Source organism: Bactrocera dorsalis, chromosome 3, assembly GCF_023373825.1.
Source record: "Bactrocera dorsalis isolate Fly_Bdor chromosome 3, ASM2337382v1, whole genome shotgun sequence".
In the NCBI taxonomy this organism is placed as follows: Eukaryota; Metazoa; Arthropoda; class Insecta; order Diptera; family Tephritidae; genus Bactrocera; species Bactrocera dorsalis.
Window position 1 is genome coordinate 55,912,058 of NC_064305.1, and position 23,259 is coordinate 55,935,316.

General features: G+C 37.6%; 1 protein-coding gene across 1 annotated transcript in view; it reads left to right on the forward strand.

Annotated features, from left to right (window-relative positions):
- Nucleotides 1-23,259, forward strand: part of LOC105227701 (Krueppel-like factor luna) — a 361,609-nt gene that overhangs the window by 333,338 nt on the left and 5,012 nt on the right. The window contains exons 3-4 of the mRNA XM_011207192.4: nt 9,636-10,974; nt 11,661-11,795. Coding sequence (XP_011205494.2) covers nt 9,636-10,974; nt 11,661-11,795 — 1,474 coding nt within the window. The remainder of the gene's footprint in view (nt 1-9,635; nt 10,975-11,660; nt 11,796-23,259) is intronic.

The window sequence follows — 23,259 nt, forward strand, 5'->3', positions numbered from 1 at the left end:
AGTTTACGGCATTCAATGATTTAAGACACAGCCGTGACACACATATTCTTATATTTACCTTATTTACTCGTTCGCTTACTTACTCACTTACGCGCACACACTTAAACACATACTTCGCTGCGCACATTTATTGCTTATTGAACTTTTCATTGCATTCGTTGGCAATTTTCAAATACTTCCACGCATACCTTCTTTGTTGCGTTTTTTATTTCCACTACACCACAAAGTGCCAACATAACTAACAGCACTGAAGCAGGCAACAATAACAACAACAACAGCACACACAAAGAGGCAGAGTCGATAACAAGACCTTTAGTATGAACAAGCTGCAATAATGTGCGAATTGCGAGCGGAAATAGTGAAGTGGAGGCAATGAAAGTGTGCCCTGAAAGTGAGTAGTGCTGCAGGGGGCATGGCGTAAAATTGAACAGTTTTCGTAGACGAAAGGAAGCACGAACGAAATCAAAAATTGTTGAAAGCGCTAAAAGCCAAGTGGTGGAAGTGCAACAAAATATTGCAACAACAAAACGGACGAATGATGGGGAAATAAATAAAAAACAATGAACCGAGGCAATAAACATCGAACGAAACCTCAAGAAAAGCGCAAAAGAGAGCAACGCACAAGCTATGCGGTGTATTGGTGCGCAATGGGCAGTGTAAAAATCAGAGCAGCCAGTAAAGCAAGTTTAACGGGATCTCCACAACGCTTGCAACTTGCTGTTGGTATTTATGTTGCTGCAACATTGCAATTTCGTGCGCGCCGTGAAACTTTTATGCAGCTCGCCGCCGCGCACCTGCTCCAAAGCCTGACCAATGGATATCGCTTAGCATGAGTACACATGCTGACATACATACACATATTATATATATACATATAGTAGCTACTAGAGAAACGCCGCCTGCAAAGGTCAATTCCTAAACTTTTAAAATGCACGCCAAATGAAATAGATGTTCATGCGTAAGTATGTATGAGTGTACAGTAATCTCATCTATACAAGGCGGTATATATAAATTTACGGTTGCCAGAAACAGGGCTGGTATTTTTAGTAAATTTTTGTTTTGCGAATTTTGAAAGTTTTTAAGAAAATTGAATGTGAAGTGAATAGAGCAAGGCTATATACAGAATATAGTGCAACTGACAGCAAATGAGCAGCTGAGTTATTGAATGAAAGTCAACTCGAAGTATTGACGTAGATACGAGAAGCCAGCTTGATTGGCTAATAAGTTCGCTCAATGGCTGAAATGTGAAGTGCTGAGCAAAAGTGAGTTAACTAAATGCCAAATACTTGAGCATAAAGTGAATAAATTTCGTTTTTGAAATTATGTGAATCAATAACGGGTATTGGAATATACAATTTCTGCAAGAAGCCAATAAAATGTTAAGATTTCGCAAAATAAAAGCATGTGTTTAAATTTTGCCTTGCTCCATGTTAAATTAAAGTAATGAGATGCTAAATATCTGATTATAAATTAGCAGTCAAAAGCATATATTAAAAAAAAAAAATTAGCGAAAAGCTGAAAATTTCTGTCGAAAGTAAAACTTTGCAATAAAGATTAGCGCCATGGGCCAGGCTTACAGCAAACGACAAAACTTTGGACATAGAAATAAACATACTCTTAAATGCTGCACACATGCCGGCTACATACCCTGTAGGAAAAATCATAATCATAACAGGTAGCGGCATTTTTACTGTTGTTGTTTTTTGTCAAAGCCTGGCTTAATAGTTACTTCATGTTGCGCCCACATATGCTTCTATGAAAATGAATGCCAGTGCAAAATATTGTTTGCTACAAATACTAAATTCATATATAATTCTCTTGGAGTGATTATTCGGGGCTTTATTCCACAACTTTGCTCTCCACGTGATGCATGTGCAAAAGTTTCTATTAAAACGCAATGTACTTATCGTGACCGCATGGCGTATGAGTAACCTATATTACATGCGCGTCTACTTTCAGATACTTGTATAATACTAGAAATATTGGTGTGGTAAATGTTATATTGTGATGTTAAATATAATTTCATATATATGTCTGCGCCTGGAGTACTTCTACTGGCAGTGCTGTCAGAGTTGCAAAACTTTTAATGCAAAAATTATCGGCTGCGTAGAAGTGTCAGAAAAACCGCAAAAAGTACTGCGAGGGCAAGACAATTTATATACATTAGAAACTTTGCCTACTTTGTAGACACTAATTCTTATTAGAGGTCAAAGTTGCTCTAATAATATCAAGGTTTCAGACTAAGTTGTTAAGAAAAAAATATACGCGAAACACTCTTCTTCCATTTGTCTTGTACGCATTAATCTATGGTTTGTCGACTCTTCTAATCCCGATTGATTTCTATTTCTAATAATATGCTTGAGTCAATTGGAAGGAACTTTTTTTTACTATTATCAATTCATACCTGAAAAGATCTTTCTCCTGCGTTCAGAATGCAAAATAAATATAAAGGATGTCTTAATTCACTGGAAAGAAATACCATTTCTTCCGGAGACTTCGGGTGAGAAAATTTAAATAAATTGGTTTTAGTGAGAATAGTCAACCTAGCGTCTCTTGGATATTGTTGAAGGCAAAAGAAAATGTTAAAATAATCCTTTTAAAGTTAAGCTATTTTGAATTTTATCGTTCATGTGAAGAACATTCAAAGGTTGCAAAAATCTATAATTTACTCGTATTCTATTGAAATGATTTTTATGCCTAATTTATATCGGCCAGTCCGGGTCAAATTTGATCAAATATGTCACAGGAAGCCAAATTTGGCGTGATATAAGGAAACCAGAAACCACTTTTATAGCCATAAAATTTATTTCAATAACAAGAGAGGCATATTTTTATTGGAGAAAGTATACTTCTAAATTTTTCTCTTGGCTTATAATATGAGACCCCTAAAAGGGTACTATATAAAACGAACTCTAACTTAACGCATAAAAACTAAACTAAAATCTGACTGCAATCGTCGACTAATAACAACCATATATTAAAGTTTAGAATTAGCGCAGTTCAACGGACTTAGAATTTTAATGTAGAGTAAAAGCTACAACAAAGTTAGCTGCCGTTTCTACAATGAGCAATTATTAGCCCATTTATTTTTAATAAACTCAACAGTAACTCAAATATTTCCAGCTGCTTCTGACGACAATATTAGTAAAATTTTCCCAAAATACTATAATTTTAATATTAAACTTTCTACTATTTTCTGCTAAGCACTTCTGCTTCATATGAAAAAGTCCCACTTATGACCTACTAAAGCCAATGCCACAATATTAAAGTTTTATTAGAGTTTAAGTATAACATATTTTGTGGCGAAGAAACTTTGTAAATAAACATGTGCAATCAGTCTTTCGCATAATTTCCATAATGACAGGATTCAAATAACTACAAAAGTGAGTATTTTCCTCATTCCCAAATGCAGATGAGCGCAGATATTCTACGTATTTCGCAAATATTTACCAACAAATACAAGCATACACACACAAATGTGTCTTTACAGAGTCGTGTTTGGAGCCAACAGCATGCTGCAGATACTCTGAACCGACAGCAAGCACAACTCCAGCAATATTTCAAAGCTATTAAGTCTGCACAAGCATATTACCCGCCCACACAGCCAGTTATAAATACAAATGTAGACATAAATAGCGCACAAATAAATGCATATGCATAAATTCTTGCTTAACTATATGCAGTGGGAGACATGCAGACAAATTAAGAGTGGCTTTTTCGCTGTCATTTGCACGCACACACAAATATTTGCGCTTATTCATGGATATGCACGTATATTACAACAATAAATCGAAAGCCATAAGCAAGCATGAGCTATGAAAACAATAATGCGCATAACTAAATAGCTTTCACATACATAAATACATAATTATTTGCAGTTTTGCATGTAATACTCACACCTGGCAGACTAATTATCCCCTAAGCCTCCTCTCCACCACAGTCCGTCAGTAGTTGTAACCATTATCATTGTTGTTCTTATTGCTATGCGTTTTGTTATTAATGTTGGCAGTGTTAGATTGCTAGCAATTTGTTTTTGTTTTTGTTGTTGCCGCTCAGCTTGAAATGCCTGTTGCCAATGGCGGTGATTGTTGCTGCAAATGATTGTGATGATGATTGCTGTCATGTTGATTTGCTGTCATACACCTGCAGGAGATGTGCTGGTAGCTGGTGGTGGTTGTTGCTATTGTTGTTGTGCTTATTGTTTATTTATGACTTCATTTATTGTTTTACAAATTGCGCTAATTTGTTGTAATTTGGTAGCACCTCAAAATGCCGTTGCGGCCATAAATGTGTGTTATGATTTGTGGCAGACTTATGGGGGCGTGAACACACCAACAAGTGCACAGCAATTGTTGCCGGTAAACGAAAGCGTGCAAATAACGGCATTTAATATTCGTCGGCGTGTAAATTAATACTCACTTTTGCGGCAATGTGTTTGTGTTGAGGCGTATAGCTGCTTTACGATTTGACGCTCTTACCGATTGTCTCTTTAGATACGCTTTCACAGCTAACGCTTACATACACTTGACATTTACACCCCGCAGTTGCGTGCTAGACACCGTTATATTTTGGTGTCAATATCAAATCATGAAATGTGTCCATCCCGAGTTATGAATTTTAAGAGAAGAGAGACGTAATAAATTCTGCCATCAAAATGCCACAACGAATATGAGCACAGATATCGTTGTAAGAGATGTATGTATGTGTGTTATTTATTAATTTATAATAACATTTCGGTTGTGTGAGACAACTGATGTATAGTTGCCAGTCTATTTGCCTACTATATCAGTATTTTATATTGCATTGTTACTTTTGAAGAAAGTATTTAAAAGCATTGCTCAGAAAGCAGAAGTGGAGCTAAAACTCTTTATTTTAATTTATAATGGATGTTTTTGAGACATTTGGTTTTCAATAAGAAATAAAAAACACATAATTTAATGTCATGGCCAAGAAACTACTGCTATTATTAAGAAAAGGGTTGGCAACTATATTTTTATAAACTATTTTGGGCAAATGATCGGTAATTTCCAACCGACAAGCAAACTTTTTTCACTTTTTGCAGCAGGTGAGGTCGTATGTCAACAATGTGGCGTCAATTATTCTCTTCTAAGGCGTCAATTGCTCCGGTATAATCTCTGTAGGCAACCTTCTTCTTATAAACCCACAAAATATAGCCAGAGGTATAAGATCGCACTATCTAGGAAGCCACGCTACGAATCCACGCGATATACTTGTAATGCGATCAGAAAAAGTTTCCTTCAAAAAATTGATTGCTTAGTTAAATCTATGACATGTAGAGTCGTCGTCTTAGAAACAAAAGTCCTCTCCATTAACATGCTCCAATTCAAGCGCGAAAAAGTCATTAATTATATCTCTATAATGACTGTAATATTATGGACGGCTTCATTTTCGAAGACATTTGGTTTCTTCTGCCCATGGAGCAAACCAACCCGTGACTTGTTGGATTCTCATCACCCAAATGTGATCATTTTGTTTATTAAGGCTTTTGTTTATCAACCAAAATGAACTTTATCAAATATTGGTAACATTATTCTTCAAACTTTGTTGTGAAGAAGCAGGTCTGTTTATTCTGAAATATTAAACCAAACTAAGTATAAACAAATAACAGCTGTTAAAAAAAGCAACCCTGTATAAAATATTGCCTGAAAAACAGACGTTATAATACACCGTGAGTCTCGATTGTCTAGTTGTTTTCCCATGATGAGTATGCGACTGCCATATAAAATGCAAATTACGACGTAGGGTTGCCTCCACACTGCCGCTAGTCACCACACTTAATAGCGTTTCGCTGCTTAATATATTTAATGGGATCGACTTGTAGGTCAGTGGTACAGTTTCCATAACATTACTGTAATTTTCATATAAAGAAAATAGTGTTAGACAATAGGCCTCACAGAAGATTACTATATTCACTCTTTGAAATTAAGGTAACAATTTTTAGTAAGTCCGTTGTACCAGTTAATGAAACAACCATCATTGGATATGATTCAGGTATTTGACTCTAGGACATTTATTCCGTAAATGGTTCTATTTAATAATCTGACAATCCTGTCTCAGTAGCGCTTATGTGTAATATTCAAAGTCAAACGTGAAGGCTTCAAATATTTTTTGTTGGTTTTTATTAAAAATATTGGCATTTATCTAACGATCACATGCTATAAAACTCGTGTTGTAGTTCGTGTGTATGAGCAAAGGAAACACACACACATGAAAAGCTGTATTCATATAAGCTTTCTAATATGTGTGAGCAAATTTTGTGCGCTCGCATGTGTGTATGTGTGTGCTTATTTGAAATGCGTCATAATGGCGCACAATTCAACAGTTTCCACTTCAGCACAATACAATCAATCAATAGATATGCACAATAACCGTAACGAATAGTCCGAACGGGGAGTTGGGGCGCAAAGGAAAGCGGCAATTTATTCAATGGTTTACACTGCAACAACAACAAAAACAATATATATAACAGCAAATGGGTGAAAGCAAACACCATAAATTATGGCCGAGCAATAACAATAACGGCGAGCCAGCAACAGCCAGCAAATATTGAACAAAAACAGGCACAAATACATACAGTTGCTAACGACAGCGTACAACACCATGACACACATACACATGCGCATAACTGTATTTATCAAAAATGTGCGCTCAAACGCTTTGTTTAGTATAATAGCCAAAAAATGCTAGGCATACGCGCTCAGCGGCGGCAGCGTGTTATTTATTTGAGAATAAAGGGGCGAAATATTTATTTTCCATGCCGATGCTCCTCTTTGCAGTTTGCTATTGTTATTATAGCTATTGCTGCTGCCGCTGTCGCTGCTTTCGCTGTTGTTGCCAATGTATCGCATTCAAAATTCAAAAATAATCTCTTTTGCATGGCGCTGAAAACACATACGCAGACACACACACACATCTTGTATATATTGCGCTTGTATGTAGTAAGGGTTTTATTTTTTCGTTTTTTGCTATCTTTGCGCTCTTTGTTTTTGCAGCTTTGACCAGCAATCACTCCACATAAATCATTTTTGAAGCAAACATTTATTTTCTATTGCATGCTTTCTGGCGCTAGCGCTCTTAGTAGCGAATTTATTACAGTTACAGAGCGGGGATGAGGCGAAAGGTATTAACAATAAATATTGCAAGATTTCAATCGCTTTTATTTAGCTTTGCTTACAACGAAATTGCATGGCACGAACAGCGTAGAGAGCACAAAGAGCATTTAAGTTGTATTCCAATGAAAGGAGATGCTAAAATTAGATTTTTGTGTTGCTTTTTGCGCTTCTTTTTTTGTGTGTATGTTTGTTTTTGCTTTCATGAATTATTGATATTTGAAATTTCATGCTTGAGATATGATATGTCAATTTTAACCCTCGATTTTGAAATGTTTAATAGGTGTTGCGATTAGAACCATTGAAGCGCCATTTTTCTTCCGTCTCTTGTATATTTTTTCATACCGTAATTTTTTCGAACGAAATCCTTTTGCGTAATCTTCATCAATCTACTATTATTAATGATTCTCACTGGCATTTGTTAAAAGATTTCACCATTAATTTTTTATGAAAATGGTTCCCATGCTTCAGCAGGCTCCCTTAAATTGCTGGGTATCCGTTTGCTACAAAACTACAGATTTATCAAAACAAAAAAAGTTGCAGAAGTTTCACTAATTTCAAAAATGAAGTGCAGACTCTTCAGACAACAGATCGCTGCTCTCTTCATTCTCTCATCTTCACTTCTTTCTTATCAAGTGCCGTTTAGAGCTGCCAAAATTATAATATAGAGTCAGCTTTCTGTAACTATCAGATTCCAGTTTACATGTTCTTAAGAATCCAAGGTTACTGATTAGTTCCGATTTTTATACATTCTTTAAACTGTTTATGGCTTAGATTACCAATGAAGTACATCAATAGCTGACAGCGATCAATAATTTCTAAGTAACAGTAATAATATTCGCTCACAACTCTAATACAAGGCACCTATTAAAGTTGTGTAGGTGAAAACTTTGAAATTTGTACCCCTAAACGTAAGCGGACACCTTCACACGTGCCCTGTAGAAAAACCAACTTCATTATTACGCTTTCATTTTATTTTCCAAAAAAGAAAAAAAAAATATTGCTTTGTGCAGCCATTTTACCCGCTCTACAATCCTCTTCCATAGTTTTGACTTGGTTCGAAGCAACGAGTTTAAAATTTTCCTGCTGGGTGTATATGTGCATAGAGTTGTTAAAAGCACCTCACTTACATCAGCTATTAATCATCGCACATGAGCGAGTGAAATTGCTTTGCTGCTGATTCATACGCCATTAAAGTGAGTCCTTTGTGTTACAACGATTCCGACACGCAGTCGCAGAACTACATCTTTAGTAGCGCTACGAAACTCTGCGGCGATATAAACATACTTTTGAACCCATCGAGCAAATATTTGTTCTTGTAAGTCTACTACAATTTTGGAAGTTGAATTTCGCTTTATAGAAAAATTTGTTTGCCAGAAACCTTATATGCACCAACTGTTTAGATCTTCCCATAATATATATGATGACGCAACAAGCAGGTTCATTCCTAATATGGTAGAGTATATCTTGGTATGAGATATTTACTTTTAAAGGGATTCAAAATAAATAAAATTATCTTCGTTACAAAAGTGTCCTGACTTCAAATCCTGCATTTTTTTACTTTCTGTTTCATATTTTGTTCCCCATTATTTGGTTTATTGTATAAACTATTATGATCGGAGTAATGGTATCGTTTGAAGTAATGTGATACGCAAATATACGAACATATATGGCAAGTATTTGCGTACTTCGAAAGCCATATTTAACGCCATGAGTTGTAGAGCACTCATAAAGAAGTATACGAGCATTCAAGAGTGAGCATACTTAAAGCGTAAATGGAACATTTTTTGTAGATGAAGAGAGACAGATTTTGCGAAATTTCTGCGCTTCACATTGGTTGCAGTCTTACGCCACGCATTAGTAAGTACGATAACTGGCTTTCCTTCGAGATCCCGCACACATTGGACTAAGGCAGGTTAACCTGATTTTATAGATGACATTTTGCGCTTCGTTGCCAACTTACCGCAGGGCTTCACATGGCTCGCACAGCTCGTGGGTGAGGATTCGTAGACATATGTTTGATGGCGAAACCGCGATTAGATATTAATACCGTTCGAACATTGTAAGACACTATGTTACACAACTGATATAATTAATATTTTTAAAAGCAAATATTTGCTATTTTGTCAAATCTAATCTCTTGTCTCAAGCAATCGCTACCTTGCCCTTATCTAAGAGAATCTGCCTGTTATCCAAAAGCTTTTTTGCAATAGATTACTTGCATCTTTATTACAAAATATTTGTGTTTTCTTTTCTCAACGATCGACCTGAAATCGTTAGCAGTTCACTATAATTGAGAATGTTGTTTTTGTAGTGAAAGAATTCTGCCGAGTTGACAATCCTTGACCAGATAAAAAATCCCGGTCCGTACCAGTTACGTATTCCCGTTCGTGGGAAAAGATCTTAATTGAGGATAGGGTTCAGCGGTCATATTATAAACACCACTTTTCTAATACTTATTCTCTAGTTTAGCCATATTGTTTAACAATGTGTTTTCTCTTTCAGACTTGGTACGAATTGGAACGCTATCTGCGCGATGAACCCAAGTTACAGTCATACAAGAAGATTCATGAACTCGACACAGCATGGGATCTGCTGTCGGCGCCGGCGCGCATCTTCGAGGAACTCAAAATCAAAGAACAAAACCTCGACTCAGTTTCCACAACGTCTTCAGTGTCCTCAACATGCTCTGGCATGTCATGGGATAGCAGCGGCACGCAGGCCCTGAGTTGTTCGGTGGTAGTCAAACAAGAGCGCATCGATGACGACGAGGATGAGCTGCACTCGGATAGCTGCGAGGAGAAGTACACCGCTTCTGCGTTGGCCACTTCACTGGGCAATGCCGCCGCCACTTCGCTAGCGTACTCGCCATGCGGCTCCGCATCGAGCACGCCGACGCCGATCGTTGGCACCATCAATGCGGCCCAAATTGGCACGACCCTAACGGCGGTGTCGGAGAAGGGTATCAAATTGCGTGTGATCGCTACAAAGGCGCACAATAAGGGCGTTAGCAGTCGTGCCAATAGCATTAATGTGAACATCAGTAGTGGCCATAACAGCAACAATCAAAGCAGCAACAACAGCAACGGTGGCGGCAGCAGTAGTAGTAGTAGCCCGCAGGATTACATGTTGCCAACCTTAACGCCGCCATCGTCACCCGAATCGATACGAACCAGCATCACAAACAATACGCAGCAACAGCAACAGAGGCAACAGCAACAAATCGATGCTAGTACTATGAGTGCTACCGAACTGGCTACACTTATACAACAGCAACAGCAGCAGCAACAACAACAGCGCATCGGTCAGTCGCAATATTCCGCTGCAACGCCAACTTCTACCGCCATACTACGCTTCTCCAGCGCCGTTACGACACTGGTCAATAGCAGTAAGAATCCTACCCTGACGTCGACTACAGTTCCTCTATTACAACAGCAACAGCAAAACCTGCAGCAACAACACCAACAACAAAAGTCGCACTTAAGCATACAAACTGCCAGCGCCGGCACAAATACCGAGCCGCATCCGCCGTCAGCAGCCCAGTCACAGCCAGCAACATTGTCTTCGTCGTCAGCCTCGTCTACGGTCCACTCCAACATTCCGCGCAGCACCATCGTTCGTCTGACATCGGCGAATGGCACAAAGAGTGGAGCCATTAGTTTGGCGCGTGTCATACAAATGCAGAACAGCGGCAGCGGAAGTGTGGCAGCAGCGATGCTGAATGCGTCAGCCACATCCAAACAGCAGCAACAGCAAATGCAACAGCATGTGATGAATATGGCGGTGACAGCAGCGCAGATCGCTCAGCGCGGCACACAGCTGCAAAATCCGCAAGTAACCACATGTGAGTAGTCTTTATTAAATGAATGGGGGAAAAAGATAGAAATAAAACTCCGTTAGTTTTAAATTGTGCACAGTGTATGAGGGAAAGAGACAGAAATATTGCTCTTTGAGTTCGAAATGTATTTTGCAAAGCTCCTCTTTACAAAAAATATTTAGAATTGCTTTAATTACAAAATTCAACTTTTATACCAATAATATAATCACCTAAATGTCTTTTATAAAGCTTTTTTAAAAATTCTATTTTTCCAATCATTTTTGTCACTAGTCATCAAAAACCATATAATTATAGGGGGAAAAAGGCATTGGTTACTCAGTTTTAAATTAAATAATTTTGTATTCCTGAAAGCTTTTGATGAGTTTAGGGAGCTTTCAAAAGTCCAACCAGCGATCAGTATTTTCATACAACTTTCAGCTTTGTCTTTCTCTGTTAATTATAAATATTCCAAAAAAATTTCAATAAATATTTCTTAAGCTTTAAGCTTTTTTTTGCAAAATAAGTTAGTGCTTAAATATTTATAATATATGATGCCTTTCTCAATAAACAATTGTTTGGGCCAATTTTCTACTCGAAGAAACTAATTAAGCTTAAAAGCTCTTAAGCCATAACATTTCGTAATCCATAATTATATGAAGCCCAAACCAACTTTATTAAATATTTATATTTACTTTTCTTCTCCAACTCGGCAGTGACTACCAAGACCCACCAGCGACACGATCACAGTCCAGATGCCAAGCGTCGGATACACAAGTGCCAATTTTTGGGTTGTAAAAAAGTATATACCAAAAGCTCACATCTCAAAGCACATCAAAGAACGCATACCGGTAAGTGTAAAGAAAATGTATATACAATATAACTGCTTTATCAAGCTTTAAAATACTTTTAAATGTACAATATAGTAAACTTTCAAATAACTGTAAAAGCTCTTAAACTCGCAAAAAAATAATCACAACCTTTAAAGACTTCAAGTCAATATAAAAGCTTTCTAAAGGATGACTGTAGTTTACACACACCCCTTACAAACAAAATTTTGAATCAACAGTTTCGAGGGTTGATCAAAGGTCCTGTTAACTTGGAGATGGCGCAATAGACAGTTGCTTAGAAGTGAGCCCATAAACACACTTCACACAGCGATATGTTTGAAGCACGCATACGTTTATATCCAAAAACCGATACGACTGAGGACAACGAGCAACAAAAGCACACGCATTTTGTGCCACATGAATCAATAAAATGGCGAGGAGGGAACAATTCTCACACTCTTGCCTCTTTTGAGCACAAAGAGAGCATATTACTTGTTTGACTGATGCTCCTATGTGTAGAAATATATGTCGACGCAAATGTGTACTCATACATTTACACAAATATACTTATAAGTTATGAAATATAACTCTTTTCAACACTGAAATCAGTCATTTCACCAGAATTACGGTGTTTTGAGAAATTGTTGGGCCGCAACAATTGATGTGTCCATGCAAGCGGTCATATATGTATATATATCTATATGGGAACACATAGTTATCCACACAGACACCTTTATTTATTTATGTGTTATAGTGTGGAAATTTTGAATGTTTTGCTGTCAAGCTCAGTGATGATAAATTTTTCAACAATTTCCATTAATGGAGTTTTTAGTCTGTTATGCAGGCGATAGTATCAAAATGGCGCAACGTTTCGGAAAATATGGATCATAAATAATATTTGAATATGCAACATAGGCAAATGGATTTATGTCAGTATATGCGCGAGTATATAGTAAGTGCGCCTGGAAGTGGGCTACGAAATAGTTTTCCTTTTGGTTGAATTTATATATTACTGTATTTTTAATTTTTTGGAATCTTATTTGATTGTTGGCATGCAAAAAAATGGGCTTTCATACGATATTGTTTCTTTGTAGCTTCCTAAAATAGATTAGGCATAGTTAATGAATTCAAGGCTAGTATCGGTGCTTTGCTATTTGAGTTGATGGTCACTTCTCTGAAGGAAGCTGCACTCCGGAGCAACAAATCTACTGATACCTGTAACCTTGGCCTGGAAGACACTGCAATAGTCAGAAAGTCTGAAACTGGAGTTGATAGAGAGCTCACGACAGCAGACTACCAATCTTCCTCACAAGCTTTCATCCGTCCGTGAAAAAGCCCTACCTACCCCACCTCTAACGGCTTCTTTTCATCCACAACCCCCTCTCCGGTATGTGGATAGAGAAAAAGCAGTCAGATTTCGGTTTGGCGACTCTCGATTCAAGTGTTCTAGTATGAAGTCTGAAGTGAGACTCTGTCCACCAAATAAAGATTATCTAGAACATAATGCGCTTGACTATGGTGTCATAAGACCATAGAATCACTTTCGGTGAGAGACCCCATCTTCTGCGAATGGCTCCTCTACAGTAGTACAAGGCAATCAATGCCTTTTTGCTCTGTCTTCAATATTCGGCTTCGAAAAAACTTCCTATCCAAGATGAGCCCTAGATATTTAACTGTCTCCGTTGGTTGCAGATGAATGTGTGGGATCTTCTAGTGAATAAAACCATATCGGTTTTATTTTGGTTGATTACAACACCGATTACGACTGCCAAATTCATTACGACGCTGAGGTACCCCACCATCAATGCGTAAACGGTGCTCAGGAACTTTCCTTTCACCATAAGCGCTACATCGTCTACATAGACAATCACGCTGCTTGCCCATAATTATATAGTATATACTCTTTAATAGACAAACTATTTAAAACATAAAGAGAAGCATGAGTTTTCATTTCTTTCAGTTTCAGTAATGAAGTCTTACTATACGAAAATATATAATACCAATTTCTAAGAAGAAAATGTAATCAATTCACTTGAACTCAATTATGGGCTTAAGAGGATTTGAGAGATAGAGCTTATGTGGATTATATATGCTATATAAACCACTCAAAAATCTAAAAGAAATTATAAAATTAATAAATTATTATACACAAATAGTAATAAAACTAATTACAGACTACAAGTGCCGAATAACGGGATTAAAAATAAATGCTAAGCTTCTAGACTGCAAAGACGTAAATGTCTAAAATCGATACACCCCAGACCAGATCAAATATTTGTGTAAAAATATGCAGAGTTTCCATGCGGAATAACTGCAACACACACTCACACAAACAACAAACACATGTTAATGCGCACTAATACACAAACAGCAAACGAGCGATTGTCGGCAATCCTTAGCAACTAACGAAATCACAAAATCCACTAAAAGCTGCTGTAAAAACCTCCGAACTGGGCGAATATGTTGTAAGACTTTTCAACAACTTTGCACTTTTGCACTTTCCACACGCATACACTCACACACGCACACATAAAGTGCGCTGCAGCTGCGCGTATGTATGTGCAGGCAACACAAACACAAATACCGGTGTTTAACTGCTAACTGGTGCAGCAATCAGCGTCACCAACAGGCAGACAACCCAAACACCAAGTTTCGACTGCAATTACAGTCTCACCGAACGTCTCCTACCGTCGACTGCCGCTTCCTTCCGTTGCCTACTTTTCTTCCTCTGCCACGGCAGGAGTCACAATGAACTCTCGCCTGCTGTTTGGCTGCCTGAATGAACAATCGTTAACTTATGTCCGCCAGCAGCTATAACGAGCGTTGTCTGTTGCCAAGCTGATTGCACAACCGCATACGCTCACCGAATCCAAGCACAACCATACCCACAGACACACACACACATGCACACGTATTGATGGGCATGGATATGGTGTGTACGGCAGCATTATGTGCAAGCAATGTCGTTGGGGATTTTCAATCGTTCCGCAGCTTATTTTTGCTGTTCCCGATTTCCGCTTGCATGTTGCTGTAATGTTTTTGCTATTAGGCACACAAAAAAGGCAAAGTAATACAATCAGCTTGAAGGAGTTGTTGTTGCTGTCGTTGTTGGCAAAATTTCAAAAGTGCTTTCGCCATCAGCATCAATGGCAGAGCCATAAATAACGCAACGTGCCATAGGTATAAGGCAAGCGGCAGCAGAGTGGCGAGCAGCGAGCGGCGAGCGACGTGCGGCGAGTGCGCGGCATGCTGTAATAGGTGAGCAGGCCAAATTGCCAATGGCTGTATTGAATTTGAAATGCGCATCGCCAAACAAGGATATCAGATAAAATGGCGCAGGACAAAAGATAAACGACGTGGGGCAGCGACAGCAGCGCATTCGACAAGGGACGGCAGCGAGTTCAAAATGTTGGCAAAGGAAAAGTAAATAAATTTGCAAAACGCAAATAAACAAAAAAAACCCCAATTCGATAACAACTGCTACAAAAATCTTTAAAAGTGCATGGAATTATGAAAAATATGAGCATAATGGCTTCTCTTAAGTGGACAAGTGCTTTGGGGCTCCGTCAATTCAAACTGAAAATAAATTATTTTTAAGATTAAAAAAGTTATTAAGTGTGTTTAGAGTATGCAAGGCAAGCGTTTTTGTTGAGCTTGTTGGAACAATTCAAGTAGTTCTTCTAACCTGAAAATTATTCAGAATTTTTCAATTTAAAAACATTTTTTAAAACATTACTACTGTTGTTGCTGAAACTGATAGACGTTTTTTTAGATAGTAGTTTATTGGCGGGATATGGAGGTATAAGACATGATAGGTTTTTGGCTTTCAAAACAACCTCCGCTGTTCATTTGTGTTGAACTAAGGTCTTGGCCTGAACTGGTCAGGGCTTACTGCTTTCTTTGCTATGCATTTTCTAAATCCTTTTTCGACAACATCTTAGCAGTGACTCTTTGAGTTTGACATTCATAGAAAAATCAAAAATTTTGTGGAGTTTTTGTGAAGATTGGTCTTTAGATACAGAGTTTCGCAATCAATTAGTTCAATGAAAATTTTAGATAGCCCATACGGCGTCGAGTGGTCGTATTGATCATAGCGGAAAATAAATTGGGACGGCCATACAATTAATCCCAATTTTACACTTATATAATTTGACTGTAAAAATACCTTCCTTTTAAGATTTATACTTATTAAGTAAGGTTTCTGTATACCATTTATAAACAATATCTCGGGGATTCCAATTCATTAGGTTTCTTAAAAAAAAAAAATTAAGATAAAATCTGTATAAGGAAGGCAAAGAAAGCATCGCTTAGAAAAATCTTTAAAAAATATTTAGGTACAGAGCATAAAAACATATATTTCCAAACATTCAATTAAAGAAAAACTAAAAAAAAAAGTTGTAGATAAGCCTCTGTGAATGTTTATCAAACAGCCTCAATACATGTCAGCGACATCGTGTCGCTATCGCTCAAAAACAAAAATTATTCACAAACGCCAAAAGCACTGCAGAGTGACAGCTGTAAGCTATATACCGTGTTTTATTTTTATTTATTTTTTTTTGATGTTGCTGCATTCGTTACAGAATATTTGAATGTTTTAAAGATAAGAAAAAAGTTTAATCAAACCGCTGAGTTCGATGTCAAATGACTCACTGGCACAATGTGGTCTGTGTGAGATCGAAATTTTAATTTGTTTAGAATTTTCGTAACCACAACAACAGTAACAAAATACTTTTTCTAACTTGATTGCCTTTTTTGTTGGTAGTTTCCACCCAAAACATTGTTGAAATTCCTCTGGCAGCTGCCCTGTAGCGAAATGTTTCCAGTTAGTATGGACAGCGAACCAACTAACACTTTTGGTTGTTGTCAATTGTCAGATTTTGGTCAGAATTAGAGCAGTTTCGTAGTAGTTCATAAAATATATATAAAAATTCTTAGAACAATTGAAAGGCTTAGAGATCCAAATTATTATTATTAAAGAATTTCTGATGCGCCGATGTGCACTGTTCTCTCTATGGACCAGCTTTCCGAAAACTGCCATACTAAAAATCAGATACTTTTACGACTAGTTCGATTGTAATCAGAAGTTGCCTAGTTATTTTAGACTAGTTTGACTTTTTACTGATTAATGCTTTATGTGATCGCAGAAGCGTGTCCGAAAATATACAAAAGCATGCGGCGGCTGATAAGAAAAACTGCCTGCCTGGAGAGCTGGTTGTTCTTTCTCACTTTTCATTTCTAGTATGTCACCCGCTGTCCGCATTTTTTAGTTTGATTATTCGTTCATGCTCAAAGGTATGCACTAAAAAAAATTTATAAATATATACATACAATGTATCAACAATGTATCATGTCAACAGTTTGCTCATATTAGCATAGTTCGCAAGCGCTGTTTGCTGATTATTCCGCGGCACATTCCGGTGCGAATTTTTGTGGTTTTCAGAAAGTTTCAATTATTTTTAGAACCCAATCGTTTTCAACTAAAGCTGGTACCCAAATACATATTGACATACATTAGGATGTACATATATATGTACAAGCACTACTAACATAGTTTTAGTATCTACAACGTTGCTTCGTTCTGTTTTTGTTAATTGTTTCATATTTAAGTTTTTTGGTATTTTTAGAAACTTTTTCGTAACATGCTTGACAAAATGTTTCAAACCGAACTCTTTCTTATCTGCTGTTTGACACAAAAATAGTTGTTTGTCAATTAATTAAGTCAATTATAAAATATGTGTGTAATATATACTTTTCTAAAACTACAATGCTCGCCCCATGTTGCTAGGCTACTTAAAAACTGCTTGGAATACATAGAGCGACTGGGAAGTTCTGCCTTACCCGCCTTACAACACAGGGTTTTCCGCTTTTGACCACCTCTTTTCACGGATGGAAATGGATGCGGAGGGTGTTGCTGCTGATAGGTGTTGATTCCATAATGACAACTTAGCTTAAAACTATCAAGCCAAATAGGATAAGCTTGCCAAAATCATGGGTCAATACCGGCAACCTGGAACCTGTCGATGCAGAACGCCCTCATTGGATTACGGGTCAAATCAGAATAACTTATCAAAAAAAGACTTAACTTTTACAATACAATCCACAAGATGCCAGTAAGATGGGATAATGTTATAGTTAAATACTTTCAATAATACCAATGTTCATATTTTTATTAAAAAAAAGGTTAAAATTTTGGATAAGAAACCGCACGAATGTGGTTATACATTGACCCAAAATTGTTATATAGGAATTTTTAGGAGATTATCTTGACTTTTGAAAGGCTTAGTGCAGTAAATATGTACAATATGTATCCGGTGATCCAAGTAGAAATACTTTTTTCAATGGCCTGTTTTTGACAGATCACGCGTAAGTCGTGTCATGCTGCCATGTTATGTTTGTTTAGTATTATTTTGGATTTTATTATGGAAAGACTTACACCTGAACAACGTTTACAAATCGTTGAACTTTATTACGAAAATTCTGCAAAGAATGTGTTTCGCGCGCTTCGCTCAATTTGTGGTCAACATAATCGGCCTACTGAGCATACTAATCACAACATCATCACCCATCTGGAGACTCAGCATTCATTATTGGATAATATTCGACCGAATAGACCATGTCCAGCACGCTGCGAAGGAAATATAACACTCTTGCCTGAAAGTGTACACGAAGACCGTGGAGAGTCAATACGGCGCCGTTCGCAGCAACTCAGACTTACTGCCGAGATCTTAAATTGAAAGCGTACAAACTACACGTTGTGAAAGAACTGTAGCGGATCGACCTTCCCATCGCTCCGCAATATGGCCTCTTGAAAAGTTCCAAAAAGATGCGACGTTTTCGAGCCAAATTTTGTTCTGCGATGCGGCCGATTTCTAGCTCAATGGGTATCTATTTGGGACGAAGAGAAGCGTATAATGATTAAAGACTGTCATTTCATCCAAAAAAAGAAACGATTTGGTGTGGTTTATGGGTCGGTCGAATTCCATATAAACTCAAATTCTGGTATGAAAGAGTTTTTATTTAGAACGATATCATTCCAGAACTTGATGGAGATTATTGTCTACAGCAACGGTCAACATTTTATCAATTATTGCTTCAATATATACTATAGAAGAGTCTTCAATAAGCGAGTGTACAGAGTACGTTAAACAAACATTATATTCATATAAAGCTTTGGAAAAATTGTGTTCTATACTTCTCGCTCTATTACTCGTGGATCAGAGTATCCAAACTCATCGGCATAAAAACGGAATTATATTCTGTAAAAATGTAACTCATGTGAATACGACTTAATGAAGCAGTCTAAGTAAGCCCCCAGACTTGGAAAAACACAAAATTTTGCTTTCCAATAGTATAAAGAACTATGTAGATGTTTATTATTTTGCAGACACTTTTTCTCACTAATGTTTCACAAAATCGGTTGAACAAAATTTAAGCATTTATTATCATTCTAAAACTCTTGAACAACAGATTTAATAAAAAACCTACTGATTAATATCGTAAGAGTCAGTATCTATTTAGCAATATTACTAACTTAAACAGTGTTTCTCAAAAAAATCAAATTCATTTTGATTCATCTCTCTGTCCATTTCCGCGTGTGTTTCCCAAACTCTTTCTTCTCCTTTGATGATAAAATGCACACGTGCGCCAATTCACTTCGGAAAAGCTGTAAAAAGGCATAATATGATTACGGTACCCGAATATCAGCTCGTTAACCACAAAACGGTGCGAATATTGCTACTGACACTGAGCGTGTGCCGATGGCGTGCTCGGTAGTTACTGCCCAAAGAAGTAGTCTCTAAGAAAAACTGGGTTAAGTTTTAAGAGAAAGATACACGCTGACATTTAACGGAATAACGCAAGCGGCAAAGTGCATAAAAATGCGATTTTGTTTCCGCACAAACCAAAAAGTACAAAACCAGAAGCAGTGGGAAAAAAGTTATGCAGTAAACAATAAAGTAGTACCAGTGCACCGAAAGCCAAAAGAAGCTGCAACCAAAAGCTACTTTTATATTTAATTTAAAACCTTAAGAACCGGAAGTAAACACCAACAAGAGAGAAGAAGGCAGCCGCAGTTAAAACGGACTGCAATAAAACTCGCGCGCATCCACAAACACACACACACAAGCATGTGTGTAGAAATATGTATGCCAAATCTGCGACAATCTGCAGCAAACAATTGCTATGAGCTACCGAGTGCCACACACATGCTCAACCAACACACACACACGAGCACGAGTGTATATGGGCCAACGCGTCTAAGACGCCAGCAGGAAGTTGTATTTTCGAGTGTGTAAATAATGGCGATGCCGCACAAAAACGGCGCAGTGATGACAGCCGAGCGCGCCAAACGATCACAAGCGTAGCTGCAACTGCAGCGGGCTGCTTCTCTAGCAGGAAGTTGTTGCGGCCACAAACTGCACTCGACTTAAGAATTTAGCGGCGCCAGTTGGCTACTGCGCCGACTGCGCCTTCTGCGGCCGGCCTCCAAGCGAAGGCTGCTTGCCTGCAGCACGTTACATGAATTTTTAAAATGCAACCATAAAATTACACGAAAATTTATTGCCCAAATCGCAGATAAAATGTAACCTCAACGCTTTATCAACGGCAGCTGTCGCCATGCTGTGAATTGCTAACTCACTCACGAGCTTTGCCTCGTTAGCAAGTGGCTTGCTCCGGCGCTTACTGTCACAATCCCATTGCTGTTTGTGTATTTGTGTGCGTGAGTGTGTGTGTTTTCAATCTGATTCCTTTTGCGGGCAATAGCGCATGCAGCAAGGTCCGATAACACACACAAACACACAAACACACGCAAGTAAGGAGCTAAAGATGTCTGAATTGACATCCTCCGGTTTAGACCACAAAACACGGCCAAGTCATGCAGCAGCGCAGTTTTTATTACAATCGCAGTTTCTTATTTCACTGCACTGCGCTGCATATGTGAGCACTGTGCTGCATCAAATGGTGCACTGTGGCACATTGTGCTATTTTAGATGATCAAAAAATAGGCGAACTAATTTATTTTCTTTTCAAGAAAACTATGACAATATTTTTAAATTCTAAATATTTTTTACATTTCATTTCGCAGGGTTTCTTTTCATACTCTGAACAGGGTATTTGCCGCGAAGTTTTTAACACCCTGAAGAATACATTGGGGGCCCTATAAAATGTAAATGATCGGCATGACGAGCTGATTTAGCTATGTCCGTCTGTTTTTTCTCCTCAGGAAGCTGGTAGTTTGTCGGAACCGCCAATATAGGACCTTTATACCATACAGCTGCCATACAAATTGAACCATCAAGTTCTTATATATAAATATTTTTCATTTGACGAGATGTCTTCCAAGACAACGCTACAGTCTCGAAGAAATTGTTCAGATTGAGCCACTATAGCATATAGTTACCAAAACCAATTAATAAGAAACTAATTTTTAGTTAGTTAAAAATTCTCACTCTTTACAAAGAAAAAATATTTCGAAAAACTAATATCTATGTCCTCACTCTCGTAAATAATTGAACATATTTTAGCGGATCGAAATATTTTGCGTTTTATTCAACATATTTAGGTTATTTCATTGAATTCCATATTAATGTGTTTTTTTTTGTTGAAAATGTCAGCCACTTTGGGAAAAAAACTTGTAGTAAATAGTTAATTTTTTAGCTTAACATTTATATAGTACATTTTTTTTTCAAACCACAAATTAATTTAGGTTGTACTTAGTTAAATAAAATCAAATGAGACTCTTTCTCCTTTCCCTTCAAACGAGTTTTTCATTTATAAACTTACTGTGCAATACTCTAGCTACTTTATCTCTTCGTTCCACTTTACTTGCTCTGCATTGTCAATATTTTATAAAACATACAGTTAACCCGCCTTTTGCCGCAGCCAGCCAGCTGCGCCCTCCCTGTATCCCTGCATGCGCCACATTAAGCAACTTGCCTTACATATCTGCACTTAGGCGGCCGCCTCCTTTGTCTTAGCTCTAAAGGAATTTTTAATTTTCTTTTGGTGAATTTTCTATTACCGCAACATTTCGCTTGCCACACTTACTGCCGCCGCGCCACCACTTTTAATGTTGCTCCACTCATTCTGGCCACTAACTTACTTTGCGCGCATATTTGGCTTTTGTTGCGCTGTAAGCTTGAGGCGGATGTAGCGGTTGCGAAGCTGCTACTTGCTCGCAACACTCATCCGACGCTTATTTACTTGTTCGCGTTGGTTTCGACCGCTTGTCCTACAATCGTAAGTAAGTAAGTAGCGCTTGTCATTCATGTTGCTGTTGTCGGATTTTCTCATTTTTATGGTCTGTTTGTGTCCTTTCACTTGACTGCATTTGTAATCTTTCCCTAACGATTTTCCTTTTTGGCATTTTTATAGTCGCTTCGACGCTTAAGTAATTGAAATGGCCGAAAATGAATGGCAAAACTAGTTGACATTATCTGTGTGTAAGTTGGGCGGCGGATTTGCCAAGTTGTGGTTAACGCAGCAGCGATGTTGCAAGCGGCTTTTGTAGTAATGTCTAAGTGTAAAGCGCGATCTGCGCATTTAACGGCATTTCCTTGAACTGCGAAATCCGTCATAAATCGTGCGAATTGTAAGTTTCATTGGGCGGATTAATAAACCGTTGCAACGGTTATAATTGCCAATAGAGATGCGCCTTGGCTATTTCATCCAATACTTCAATGGACTTCAGGGTTTATTGTTGAGCATTTCGATATCAATTGGGTGTTGGAGGCAAAGTTAAAGTGGCTGCTGTGACAAAATTTTGAGCTTTATCAATGGTCACTATGCGTTTTCACAAAAGCACCTGCCTTCATAGAATATGACTGTGCTAATCAACCTTTAAATAACATTAAGCTCTGATATAAATAAAATTCTGTACTGGTATTATTGGCGACTTCACAAAATATTCAAAAGCTCCAAGGACGCATTAATAAATTATGTGTAGTGATTTTTAGCACACTTCTTCCGTTCGAATGCTTTCTTGTACTCACTTTTTTGTGATCTGTGCGTTACACCAGCGCCGGAAGCAGCACATTGTTAAAATGTGTACCGGAAGGCAAATGCATTGCCACAGTGGAATATGAACAGTAAGCAATGAGAAAGAGAAACAAATGAAATGAGCAAAATATTCCTGGAATTTCAACTAAAATTTATAAACTTGAAAAAATATACCTGAAGTCACATTTTCGGTTCGCACATAATTTACAAGAAACTAGAGCCAAAATATTTCTAAAAGTATTGACTTTTCAGACTCAGACCATATGCACATATATGAACCATCTACATAAGTATATACCAATTATAAAGAATGATATCTTTGCCAAACAATTTAGGGAAATGCTACAGAACTCAAAACATAAATCTGGCTAGACTCAGACTAGATTTTCCTAAGATCGGTGAACAAGAGGTATACAAGTACTTGTCCCAATATTCTCGGATTAGGACCGCTGGATCTGCGGGCTTCGCATAAGCTCAGCAAGCTTTG